Genomic DNA, 13,447 nt, shown 5'->3' on the forward strand with positions numbered 1-13,447 from the left:
AGCTCTGACAACGGTTGGAGTCTTCCGGTTTGACTTGATATCACCTCTTCGACCCCGTTCTTTGATCCCCAGAATGGTAATTTGGGATGTGTTGACTCAAGGAACTTGCCAAGTGACTACAGGGGAATCCACGATGTGCAATGCAGAAGCTCCAAGTCAATGCAGTCTCTTCATCGGCGGTTTGTGCCCTTTACAGCTCAACCCAGTGTTCTTTTTGACTTTGGGGTCGTCAGAGCGACAGTGTTGTCCATTTGTTTGACTTGTCTCGGCCTTGGGAATACCACCGATTGTGGCTTGGGCCGCTAGACCGGGTTTCTTTTGTAACGGGCCTAGCTTTGCCCAAGGCTTGATTCCGGTTCGTATCGACAAGGCATCCCGGACCGGGCCCGACCCAACATGAGACAATTGTACACGTGTCGAGGATACGGCGTCCGCGATACGGTATCCTTACACGGTATCGTATGAGTATCCGAGCGGCATCCCTATACGGTATCCTAGACCACCCGAGATAACGGCCCGTCGGATCCCGCAACGACGCCGTTAACGCAGCAGAGAAGAACCGTTATATATGGAGCCGAGAGATCGATGGACGGGCGTTTCCTACCCGAATCCCAATCGCGGCTTTCAGTTGTCTCCCTGGCTGGAAGAGGCCTGATCTCTCACTCGATCGCCTGCCCTAGTCTCCGAAATCTGTGAAGAGATTTAAGGGGTAGATCGGGTTTGCTTTTACTGAATCCACGGCGGAGTTGGGGGGGAGGGGTGGGAAGTGGCCTCCGGTAGGTGCGGGAGCAGTTTCACAGCGAAAGACCACGTCTTGATTGCAGTTGAGGGCTTTCCGGCCTGCGGAAACGCGCGATTTTTCGGGTAATTTTTTCGTCCGATATGCTAAAAGTTCTCTGCTTCGAAGTATCCGTGTCATTGGATTTAGAGTCGATCGCGAAAGTTTGGTTCTTTACACTGTTTATCTTTTTTTCGTGGAGTTTGCTGGTAGTTTTCTAATCTTTAGATCGAGTTATAATATTTTCTTCTTGTCCTTCTACTTGGTAAGGACAACTTTGTGTGATCGATGAGCATTTTCTTGTTTCTTGATTCTTTCCAGATCCTTGATGAGTTTGGAGGTTTTTCTGCAACTCGACGAATCCATGAGCATCACCGAGGCCTGGTAAAAATCTAATCTGTCTTGTGCAATCGGAATTTTCTGATAGGCATTGGAAGCAGAAGGGATTGAGATCCGACCCTGGAGAAGATGAAATCCAGATCCCAAATCCGCGCTGGCCGATCTCGGTTTCCCGACCAATTCGATCGAATCCCCGACCCCCTGATCCTCATCATCTTCAACAAGCTCGCCGACGCCCGGTCCCTCGGCCGTTGTGCCGCGGTGTCGAGGCGTTTCCGCTCTCTTGTCCCCCTGGTTGATGATGTCTACGTCAAGATCGACCGTGTCGTCACCGTCGATGGCGATTCCTGTAGATCCTTAACCCTCTCTTTCCCCAGACCAAGGAAGTGCTTCTCCCACTTCCTCAAGCTCATGCTCTTCGCCATCCTGAGACCCATCCGCAACCTCCACAACCCCCATTGCGGTGGCAAACGCTTCCTGCCACAAGTATCCCACCGCTCCCCTGCACAAGTCCTCAAGAACTTCCGACACGTTCGTCGCCTGCGGATCGAACTCCCCGCCGGCGACGTCAGAACGGAGGACGGGGTCCTTCTGAGGTGGAGGGCGGAGTTCGGGAGCACCCTCGAGAGCTGTGTCATTCTGGGAGGAACACCGACGGATCGCCTGCCACCTTCATCGGGCCGAGCAGGGAAGGCAGAGGACGACGGGAGCATGCCCGAGTCGTTCTACACGAACGGAGGCCTCAAGCTGCGTGTAGTTTGGGCAATCGGCACGCTGATTGCCGCTTCCACGCGCCATTACCTTCTCCAGGAGATCATCGAGGATCACCCAACACTGGAGAGCTTGGTCCTGACCGATGCCGATGGACAGGGAACTCTGAGCATGGGTATAGAGCAGCTGAAGGAGTTCAGAGAGAAGCCATTGGTGGCCTCGGCGTCATCAACTAGGACTCATCTTCCCGCATCAAACATGAAGCTAAGATATGCGCCGTACTTGGAGCTCCCCGAGGGGATGGCGATGCAGGGCGCTACACTGGTGGCCATCAGCCCAGCCACAGATGACACAGATGGTAATAGTGACAGGGAAGAGTGTGATTCGTTCATCCGTGGGGCGTTCGAAGGGCCACTGGATGCTGCAGTGAACTCATTGGTTGAGCGACGCATCTACCTAATGGAGATAAATGGTTTCTGAGCCAATTCCACCGTGCCGCATCAGCTCTATTGCAGGTTTGCCATGGTTCATTTCTAGTCTTTTACAGAGCAGAATTCAACACATATATCTGCAGTGTTACAGATCATTAGTAGTAAATTGTCAGCCATGATCTTTTCTTTCTTCTTATGAGTATATGTACAGTAATAATCATTGATGCAATGCAGGAATCAACCCATTAGCTGTGAGTGCTGACATCTCTATTGCCTATGTTATCACTGTTTCTTACTGAAAGGAAGTTGCTGTAGTTGTTTGGTATGTGGAACCTTGTTCTCTGTGTTTCATTGTGGCAAACACTTCCTAGGACACCCACAGGCCAATAAGGTCTTCTTCTTTCTTGTCTCTCTTTTGAGTTCCGTGATCATTGGACATGAAAATTTTCTCGGCAATTCGGGATTCTCTTGATCTTTTCTCGTTCATGCGAGGTCATTTCGACTCTGTTTCTTTTTTTTTTATTTTTGATCCTTGATCCAACTCTGGCATGAAATTTCTTAGTCATCTCTTTCTGACCAACTAGTAGATTGCAGTTGAAATGTCTCCTTGAAGTTTTGGCCTGTCTCTCCACATAAAATCTTTTAACTATATTGGTTTGTTGGTGACCAAAATTAGTAGATGGAACAAACACTTGATTCATTCTTTAGCTTAGCTTCTTCCACATGGTTTCCCAGCACTTGCAGTGAGCCATGTCATCTGCACGAGTACTCGGTCAATGGAATAGTTATGTAGAATTTGGTGCAATGACCCAATCACATATTATATGCATTGACTCCTTGATGGTCTTTGGATTCATTAGGACAGCTACAATATCTTATTGTTAATACATTAACATCAGATGATGTATCTTCATTAGGACAGCTACAACATCTTGTTGTTAATACATTAACATCAGATGATGTATCATATGACTGTTGACAGTGCAACAAAAGTGATGCTAAATAGATATAGTTTACATATTATTTTATTTTTAGAACACTGATGTAAATTACCTATATTTACAGTCAAGAATTAAAATATCGTATCGTACCGGAGTTTCGGCGTTCGCTCGGTACGATACGATACTATATACTGAATGGTATAATCATTTTATATCGGTACAATTCGATACTGTATACTGTAAAATCATCAACGGACAGATGACACCATATAAATCTGCTGATTTCTGCGGGAGAGTGACTCAGATTGTGAAACTTGTGGCCAGAAAATAGTCTTTCGTCAACTTCTTTTAGCCTCTTCCGCATGGCAAATTTGACCCGTTGGTGGAAGCAGACATGAACGTAGACGGTAGAAAGCATAAAAACAATTAATAATAAGAAGAAGAGAACTCTATAATGAGGTCAACCTCAATTAGATTTGTAGCTTCAACTGGATCATATCTTTTATTATTGGTAATTAGAGCATGCAAAAAAGCCTCATTATGGTTTAATTCAGTGATGTGTCCAAGTTAAGCTTCATGACCTCTAGAGGAAATCAAAACTTTATGATGCTTGGAAGTAGTTGAGCAGGTGCATGAGAGCAGCAGCTTAACATGAACAAAGACCACCTTATTATTTTAAGACTGATGAGGGTAGCAAGTTGCAACTCCTTGGAACATATATTATATATATATATATATATATATATATATATATATATATATGAAGAATTCAAGCATATGAGCTTTTGATTCCCTTCTATATGGCAAAAAGAGATCATTGTGGAACTTTGTTTAAGACTGATGAGGTATATAAACACTAGTTCATTGGATAATCCATATATTTGTAATTTACCACAAAAAAGAAAAAAGGAACCACTGTTGACTGGTGGCCACAAATTGATTTGCTTTTCCATGACTCCATAGAGTAAGTCTTCCCTTTTTTTTTCATTAAAAGCATTTACATGAAGAAAGGAATTGAGGATATTTTTGGATTTGGATTATTTTGTAACAATCATGTACATCAATACATCACAAATTTAAGTGACCACTGCAACAGACCAGCTTGTCTGCTAATGTCCTCAAATGAGAGAGATGATAAAACACTATATATGTTGTGATTCACATGCCAGCAAGCTGGCCCTTCTCAGTTCAAGTTCAACAAGTAGCATAAACATCTTTTTGAAGACAACCATTGCAGTATTACTTGAGAGAGAGAGAGAGAGAGAGACAGAATCTATGTTATGAATCACATGCCAGCTGGCCCTTCTCAATCCAAATCCAGTAGGTAAGCATAAACATCTTTTGAAAGATAAGCTTTGTAGTATAACTTGATAATCTCATCATGATGGTTCTTCACTCATCATCATCGGAACATCTGGTAAACTGTATTAATAACCTCTTGCCTTGCATTTCCTAATTCCAGCTAACCTTCATTACATTGTACATAAATCATCTGCATACGGCTAAATCCTACTTACATGAACACCATTAACAGCCCCTTTATTCCCAAAAAAGATGTACAAGGCACCCTCCAATATATATATATATATATATATATATACTTCAAAAGTTTCATTCCACCAACTTATTTATTAAGGTGGTTTTATCACCAACACTATGATGTTTTGTGGCCGAAGACAGGGCAGATTTTATTCCCTAAACCTGCTTTCTGCTTTTCCTTCATAAAGCTCTTTAGCTTTTTTAATCGATACCTGGAGAGCTTCATACTTTGAAACCGATGACGCTGCAAAAGCCTTCAGGCTATCCAAGAAGATTTTGAGGGCTGATTGCAGGTGGTCATAATTCAGACTCCAATCAACAGAGGAATCATTTGCAAGAACATGTTCTCCTGATTCATCATTCCGCGGCAATGAGAAAGATGACTTTGAAGTCCCATGACCCTTCTCTTGGTGAGGCAAGAAATGGGTCGTCGCATTTACCAGATCTTTTACAGCAGAAACCACGTCCTCAGTCGACAGTACTTCTAGTAGATCCAACCAATTTTGGCAAGTAACAAAGATGGGGGGAGCCAAGTCTATTTTCAGAGAGAACCGCTGGGCCTTTCTTCTAGATGACTTGTTCTGTTTTACTGTTGAGTCTATGCACTTGAGAAGCCATCCATTGATTGCTTGAACATAGGATTTGTGTGCTGACATCCATCCTGTGAAATTTGAACTCAGTTCATTCAGCTCAAACTCGAGGTCAGCAGCCTGATGCTGCGACTCGGACCTAACTGAAACTTTGTTGTTCCCATTGTCGCTAACTAACATGATAATGTTGTACTGACGGTTGTGATAGTCGAGCATCGTTCTCCACATTTTAGTTAAGCTGCATGCAACAAGAGGCAACATATATTAGTCAACCAAATTCAAGGAACAAAGGTTCGAGAACATCACACGAGGCAACTATCAGAAAAAGTAAATGCGATTACCTAACGATTCAGAGGAATTGGAAATCATTTGCAAATTGTCACAGACATGAAAAGACTGTATAGTATCAGACAACTAGATAAAGATGCAGGTCCAATATGTAAAAGAAAATTTCATCAGTTGTTTTGTTTCGCAAGTAATAAATAAGCGCATCACTGAAAGAAGGCTACAAAGAAAACAGCCACACATGTTGTGCAGGCTCACCTCATTTGTGACCCCATTTTTTTCTCTATGATATGGTTCTACAAGAAAATTGTCTCCATGAAAGTTCTCTTGCCATATAAAAGATATCGGGTCCTTAAAAGACAGTTAACCTGGTCATCTAGAAAATGTAGCATCTCTTCTACAAGGAAAGAAGAAACCCAAGTAACACAATTATCAAGATCAACATACTTGAAAAACACCTAAAATCATGGTGGATTTTAGAGGAGAGAGGGAGGGTGAGCCTGTAAAACCAAAATAATTGGTTGAATATGGAGTTTCACATCAGGGAGATCCTCCTTTGATAGGTTGGTCTGTGGCTATGATCAGTCAAAACAGGCTAATTTGACTGTGACCAGCATATTGAAGCCCATCTGGATCTATTTTGATCAGGGGTCAGCTGAGACTTTAAGCACATCAACTTTTAAGTACTATGAATGATTAGAGTTGATTCTGGTGAAAGAGTATGACACTTGTGCAATTAAGTGTACATAACAAACTATGGTAGTGCCAATACGAATATCTTACATGTTCATGTGTGGCAAGCAATGATTATAATAATGAATGATGGTAAAAGAATTATACCCTCCAATTAACTCCTCCAACTGTGGTTGGAGCTCCTTGTCCCTTATCTCCTCTATTTTCTTTGATATTGAATCGATACTCTGGATTGCAACATGAATTCTCGAATGAAGGTCCTTAACAGCAGCACGTGATTTATCAATTTTTATTCGATTTTCTCCTTGGGACTCTCTATGCCTCAACAGCCTACACTTCATGCCATAATCCCTCCGTAATATACCACATGCCTGAAATATACAAAAGAAAAATGGTTAGATATTGTCTGCAATAGCAGTTAATCAGACAGCTGATAGAAAGTTGCAAGAGCAGTGCAATTAAACTCAAGAGGAAAAATATATAGGTCCCAGAACAAGGAAATTATGGGCCAAGCAAAAGAAATGTGCTGGATCATTATGGACGGTTACTGTCTTGGAACATCTTTATGAACAAACAACATCCAAGTAACAAAATTTCTTCACAAAAAATAATTAATGACAACAATAAGTAACAACGCTGATAGAAGAACTGCAATTGTTAGTTAGAGATGAGATATACCATTACGTCAAATATGTAATTCTAAGCAGGATGCTTAAACAGATGATAGCTCTGAATGATATCATTCAACACAATCTTTCCTTTATGGAATAGAGTCTATTCCAGTATGCTGATACAAATAAATTATTAGGCATTTGAGGTATGCTGATGACACTGAATATGTAATAATTAAGAAAAAAAAAGGAGGAAGTAAATTATAGACTCAATCAATGAAACAGATATTAATTCACGAATATGAGCACATACCAGAATCCCCTTTGATTTTGGAAAAGGATACAATTAGCAATAGAGTACAGAATTCAAGCCTCTAGTAAAATGTGCTGGTCCATAGTGCAAACCACAAGCCCCCAGTATACATTGACCAATTATGATATGTTGATTATTAAATACCAATTATATGCAGTCAAAAAACGCAAATTCGATGGTCCTGTATCAAACCATTGTACAATATTCTTTTTCATGATTAGGAATATCAATTTTTTCCCTTGTACTCATTTCTAGTACTCTGAATTAACTACTCAGATATTGATTTAATTACCCAAGATAAACAGACAAGGGATATAAGACAAAAAAATAAATAATGAATTCCTATAAGCGTATAAGGTTTAAATGACTAACCAACCTTAATTTCATCATAAAGTTTTCTTTCCCAAGCGTATAGCCTATCTAATGTCGAGGCATGGCTACCTGAATTCATGCATATGCTATTGAAGAGATTACTGCTTGGTTCCTCTGTATCATCTTTCATTGTTGTACCAAGAAAATTCCTGGATGATGAGGAGAGTGATGACACTGAACTATGCCATGTTAAGTACTTCACCTCATTTGTAGCAGAAACTGCAATACAAATTCTAGAGGTTAGAAGCTTCATGATCACCAAAAGAACTCAAGATATTAAAAGCTTCATAATCACAAAAGCTTTCTTTTACTCAAGATTCCCTCCAACAAAAACACACACAAATACCAACGTGGACAGAAATCTTATGGATAACATGTCTACAACTATTAAATGTCCGAAATCACAATCAGAACTAGAACTCATTTAACTCTGCCCGATCATGTACCTTAGAATAACAGTTTGACTCTGATTTCAAATTTAACAGTTATAGATGAGAAGAACAATGCTCGAGTACAAGAACAATATTGTAAAGGAAGCGAGGTAGACCTACCCTGAGGATGAGGTGTTTCTTCTTTACAACAAGCAAAGTAGCCCATGATGAATGCAGATACCTTCGATGCGTGAGCTGCATAAGAGATTTGATTGTAAATTCCCTAGTTATATTATGAAAAGGAGAAGGTGATACATTATGCAAGTCAAATAACACATTTAGCATTATGGGTCTATTTGGGTAATTTTATGCAAAGGATAACCAGGAAAAAAAATCAATGACACATAATAGGCAAAGTGTTAACATGCATAGGCATGCACATCTACAGATAGAAGCCTTGGACAATTACATATCTGGCCTGGGAGATGTTTGATGCTAATCTGCGGCATAACCTTTGGTTGGATCTTTTTCCCGTGCAATGGTAAGTAGAAACTCAATAAAATTTACTATTGTGTTACCTTTTTCTTCAGCAAATAAAGGTCGAAATTGCACTTTGTTTGCCTCCAGCATCATTGGAATTTCTTTACCAGATTCAGAAGCTTTCAGAAATAGATCTGCAATTTCTAACATGCATGACAAAGGATCTCTTGCCTCATTCTTAGTTTCTGGATCAGTTTCTTTGCCCTTTCCATTCATAGAAATTGCGACTATATAAGATGCTGCCTTTGTTGGCGTCATTTCATCGGTGGTCTCACTGATATCATTTGTGAGCTTCATATCATCCCCATTTTGATGTTTAGTTTCAGAAACAATATCTTTCTCAGATTGAATGGCTGCGGACTCGCTTTTTAATAGATGTTCTGAAATGAGATTTCGATTTTCAAACATTTGTACTAAGGGTTCACTGGATGGGTGGTCAAAATCATCTTCTGAGTCCAAGTCATTCTCTTCATTTGTGGAGGCTCTGTCTCCATCTTCTTCCAGTTCTGGAATGCCCTCCTCTTCCCTGAGGCGTCTGATTTCATCAGCATTATCAAAGCCACGGTTCAATCCTCTCCCATTTTGAAATGAAAGCTGGTTGTCAATAGGATGAGAAGGGGCAAAAAAATCCCATGTTGTCCCTGAATGTGTGGGGGGAGTTTCAGAGGATGGAATTTCATCTGTTTGTGACACAATGTGCTTCGGAGTATCAGTCAGAGCAAGAGGCTCAGGTGTTGCAGATGTTGGTGTAAAAAGGGAAGACTCATTGGGAGCGTCAGTCTCTACAAATTCTCGAAGTGCAATTCCAGTCTCTCTGAGGGACCTAATATAAGAAACATGAGCAGCTGCAAGTGAGCATCTTTCGTCCAGAGCCTGTCTCACAAGCCTCTTCCTCTCTCTACATAGTGTAAGGGCCTTGTCTTCTTCAATCCTTGAGTTTGTAGCCCCCATTCCTTCGAGATCAAGAACCCACAAGTCTGTACATAGTTTCCAGCATATCGTAAGCTATGATTCTGCGAAAACAATATTTAATGACATAGTTGTGTAGAAGGCCATCAGCCATCTAAGGCAAAGAAGGATGTTCTAATAGGCCTCCAGAGAGACAGATCAAAGAAGAACAATTTCTACTTATGCAGTGGTTCAGGTTGGAGAGTTACTGCAAATCAAAACCGATGAAATCCAAAATCAAAGATGACATTCAACATTCATTCAACACGGATGAAATCCAGAATCAAAGATGACATTCAACATCCATTTACTGCGGATCAGAACCAATGAAATCCAAAATCAAATATGACATTCAACATCCATATACTGAAACCGACTGCGCAAGCCTTCACCAAAACCATTTTATCCGAGACTTCATCATGCAACATCGCATCCAAGACGCATCAAACAAGTCAAAAGAATAATTATCTTAATCCTACACCACTTCTCTTATACTTCAATCAGAAACCTATTCCGGAATCCCATGATGAACTTCATCAAGATAGATACGCGTGAAAATGGACCTTTCAAATGGGCGGACATCGTGCAGATTGCAGAAAAGATCTAATACAAACGAGATGTGTGTTCGAAGTGGAATCACGAACAATGAATGTGATAGAAACGTAGTTTTCCCACTAAGAAAAATGGCTAGCCAACACGGCCGAAGCCAATCTCGAGTAAGATAAAGCGCTTCTTTTTCGAATTCAATGGTGACACAGGAACAAATCCAACCAACAGAGAAGGTGAAATCCATGACAGATAACTGATCGATAGCCTTGCACAACTTTCGAAATCGAAGCAACAGATTGGAATCTCGCAAAAATCATTCGTCGTCACAAGAACCAGCATATAATAGTAAAGACGAACCTAATAAAGAGTATGCAACTCACGACCAAAAATCCTCAATAACAAGACCTCGACCTCTCTGTAAAAACCAATCTGTCAGTGGGAGGCAAACCAGAAGGTAAAAGAAATACTTTCTCGTGAAAGAAAGACCGAGAAAGCTGTAACCGAACAACCGATTGCCAAAACAGATCGAACAACGTCGATATATATTCATCGAGCAAGAGGCATGTGAAACAGGCAATAATTGAAGAGAAATCGAGGCGATTCGGGGCACCTGAGGCCGAGAAGTGGGGCTACGGGTTCTGCTCAGCAATAGATCCTGTTGTAGAGCTCATCAGACCAGGATCTTGGGATGATCGGGCTTGTGGGAGTTCATGCAGATAGACAGAGAGAGGTGGAGGAGGATCTCAGTGGCCGAGAAAGCAGAGCAGAGCAGAGGAGAGAGAGAGAGAGAGAGAGAGAGAGAGAGAGGGTGGGGACCGCGTAGGGGTCCACCAAACCCCCTTTTTTCTGTAATAATAAAGAAGAAAAACGAAAAGAAGTGTAAATATAAGAGTAAATAATATATAAACGGCAATTAAAAAAAAAAAAAAAAAAAGGGGCAAATTTTCGAAAAACAAAACTGATTTTTCCGACGAGCATCCTAAGTTTAAATATATCATTTTACTATTTAAAAAATTTTAATCACACCCAACCCTAGTCGTGTTATTACTGTGAGTGCCCGATTATTTAGTCCATCGATCAATCCTCCCGATTGTTTAGTCGATCGAAAAACCCTCGCACAAAGACATAGACAACAAGGGGAGGATAGAGAAAGTGACCGACAAGGATTGTGATTATTTATCTAGTTAAACAAGAATTGTTAGACTAGACTGCTAAACGCACACGAGTGAAAGGACTGTTTGAGAGAGTGGAGGCACGATAAAGGATGATGACTAATAAAATGATCATTTCTAAAAAAAAAAAGCTCTGCCAAAATTTTCAGGACGTCCTGTGAAAAAACTTTAATGTTATGATTTTTTTTAAATTCATTCAAAAATACAGTTCTCGTTTTCAATTTCTTTGCATATAGAGCTAATTTTTTATACTTTTTTAATTTTAAAACTCCTTTTTTTATAAAACTCACCAATAGATTTTAATTCCATATAAAACTCCTTTTTTTAAAGTATATTTTAATTTTTAACTCACCAATAGATTTATTGTATAAAAATATTTCAAGTAATAAATTAATTGATCTTTTACTTTCTATATGAATATAATTTTATTTATTCTTTATTTTAAGTAATAAATATTTATTTTTTTCTACTAATCAAAAATAATTTAAAGACAAATTAAATTAATAATGATCTTTTAACCAAAATTTCTATTTATTTGTTCTTGATTTATTGGTTGGCTTCTATGTTGATTTCATATCAAATATTTCTCCAATTTTGGTATTCCCCGTAGAGGTCTTCTCCCTTTTTTTTCGATATAATAAGTAACTATAATAAAGTTAGAGAAATTACTTTTTTTTAATTGATGACTATTAAATATATTATAAAATATTATAAGATCGGTATACTTTTTTAACTAAAATAAATTAATGTTAATCATAACTAAAAATGATTAACTTGATTTTTTCTACTATATATATATATCAAAAGATTTAAGGAAAATAAAGCATTAATCCAGCCATGTACAGTGGTCATGCATAGTCAAAGGTGAAGCAAGGTTTTAGAATTTTGAGGAGTTAACCTAAAAGAGACTATTTTCGTAACTCGAATCTAATCTTGATATTTCAAGTCGTAAAAGAATAATTTTATCATTCTACCAACACTTAGCTTGCCATTTTTATAAACTCAACATTTTTAAGTTGTCATATTTCTAATTCTATGAAATATCATTTGTGAATGACATCACATTGTATCTCACTCTGCATCCCATTGTCTTGTATTATTCAGCGGACATCTTTTATCTCTAATCATACACACTACCAATGAAAGTGAATTAACATGATAATTACTAATCTTCATGTAATAACTCAATTTAACCTAGAAAGTGGAAGAAAAAATGAGTTGGTATATGAGGACTATATGAATTTATTATCATTAGTTTCGACTTAAATATTTTAACTAATGATTAAAATTCATCAAATTAATGAGTTAATTTGTTATGATGGTGAGATGTTAGGCCCAACTACACTATTGTATTACATATATGTCAGACTTTTAATGCGCATAAAATATTAGTGCCATATTGTGTCTTAACTTTAAGTGCAAGGATGTACTTAGAGAAGGTAAACAAAATCCACAAGTTAATGAATGAATTCATGAATTGGAGGAATTGTACTTAGCATTGCAGAATGAGAAATGTTAGATTGCTTGATGATGCCTTTCCATCCTATCACATAAGATTTCTAGATCCTAGAAAAAAAAATAGGAATGTGATAATTCCAAATTAACTATATGAATTAGTAGTAGCTTCAACTAAAATTTTCATAAACTAAACCATGGATACAACATTTTTCAACAATGTGACATACATATAGTGGGTAAGATTTAGCATATTTGTTGTTGCAAATATTAGTATATTATATTTGTTCTTTCATCCTCTAAGCATGTTATCATTAACCACTTCTAATCATGACTAATATTAATCTATCTAAATAAAAATAATCAAAACATAAAATACCTAAAATACATCCAAGTTAATAAAATGTATTAAAGTAACTTAGAGTTTATAGTGACATATGCAGGGTTTTATATTAAAAAAAAACATATGCTGAACTAAAATTAAAAATAAAAATTTTACTGACCTTGAGAGTGTATAAATAATTTTTTTCTTAAAAAAAATATTTTCAAGGATCAATCCTCCTGCCTACAACTTTGTTGGGTCCACAACTTTAATAAAGGCTTGAGTAGGATGCTTTATGCTGTGACTTCTACAACAATACTTGGATTATTCTCAACAAGCTTAGCTGTGGGTGATGAAGAAAAGCACTACCACTCCAGCCTTTGCTGGAAAATGCAAAGACTCCTTCCCTTGTGAACCAATTGGTGGAGTACTAGTGGATTAGATATTATAACTTAAATTGCTAATTTTCATGTTTGTCCCTCTAAAT

At 38.6% G+C, this 13,447-nt stretch overlaps 2 protein-coding genes across 6 annotated transcripts; one reads left to right on the plus strand and one right to left on the minus strand.

Annotated features, from left to right (window-relative positions):
• Positions 1-592: 592 nt before the first annotated feature.
• On the plus strand, positions 593-2,514 carry LOC135677168 (F-box protein At5g46170-like). 2 transcript variants are annotated; one of them, XM_065189162.1, is made up of 2 exons: positions 593-864; positions 1,100-2,514. In XM_065189162.1, exon 2 carries the CDS (start codon positions 1,247-1,249, stop codon positions 2,306-2,308), a length of 1,062 nt encoding a protein of 353 aa, XP_065045234.1. In that variant the 5' UTR covers positions 593-864; positions 1,100-1,246; the 3' UTR covers positions 2,309-2,514. The 2 variants fall into 2 exon arrangements, with proteins under 2 accessions (XP_065045234.1, XP_065045235.1); XM_065189163.1 differs by having other exon boundaries at positions 1,206-2,514.
• Positions 2,515-4,525: 2,011 nt separating this feature from the next.
• Positions 4,526-10,787, minus strand: LOC135677167 (protein ALTERED PHOSPHATE STARVATION RESPONSE 1-like). Of its 4 annotated transcripts, none has more exons than XM_065189158.1 (6): positions 10,622-10,787; positions 8,553-9,527; positions 8,155-8,229; positions 7,608-7,822; positions 6,455-6,678; positions 4,526-5,567 (listed from the first exon to the last, which is right to left on the minus strand). In XM_065189158.1, exons 2-6 carry the CDS (start codon positions 9,463-9,465, stop codon positions 4,889-4,891), a joined length of 2,106 nt encoding a protein of 701 aa, XP_065045230.1. In that variant the 5' UTR covers positions 9,466-9,527; positions 10,622-10,787; the 3' UTR covers positions 4,526-4,888. The 4 variants fall into 4 exon arrangements, with proteins under 4 accessions (XP_065045230.1, XP_065045229.1, XP_065045231.1 ...); XM_065189157.1 differs by having other exon boundaries at positions 8,553-9,491; positions 10,622-10,785; XM_065189159.1 differs by lacking the exon at positions 10,622-10,787 and adding an exon at positions 10,369-10,558 and having other exon boundaries at positions 8,553-9,491.
• Positions 10,788-13,447: the final 2,660 nt, after the last annotated feature.

The sequence above is a fragment of the Musa acuminata genome, chromosome BXJ1-6 (assembly GCF_036884655.1).
Source record: "Musa acuminata AAA Group cultivar baxijiao chromosome BXJ1-6, Cavendish_Baxijiao_AAA, whole genome shotgun sequence".
Lineage (NCBI taxonomy): Eukaryota > Viridiplantae > Streptophyta > Magnoliopsida > Zingiberales > Musaceae > Musa > Musa acuminata.

Bases quoted from the DNA above. Each gene is read 5' to 3' on its own strand.
- LOC135677168 (XM_065189162.1), top strand. From the start codon at position 1,247: ATGAAATCCAGATCCCAAATCCGCGCTGGCCGATCTCGGTTTCCCGAC.
- LOC135677167 (XM_065189158.1), bottom strand. From the start codon at position 9,465: ATGGGGGCTACAAACTCAAGGATTGAAGAAGACAAGGCCCTTACACTA. The intron at 6,679-7,607 runs GTTGGTTAGTCA...TGTATATTTCAG, and splicing joins AACTTTATGATGAAATTAAG to GCATGTGGTATATTACGGAG. The intron at 5,568-6,454 runs GTATAATTCTTT...TGTTGCATGCAG, and splicing joins TTGGAGGAGTTAATTGGAGG to CTTAACTAAAATGTGGAGAA.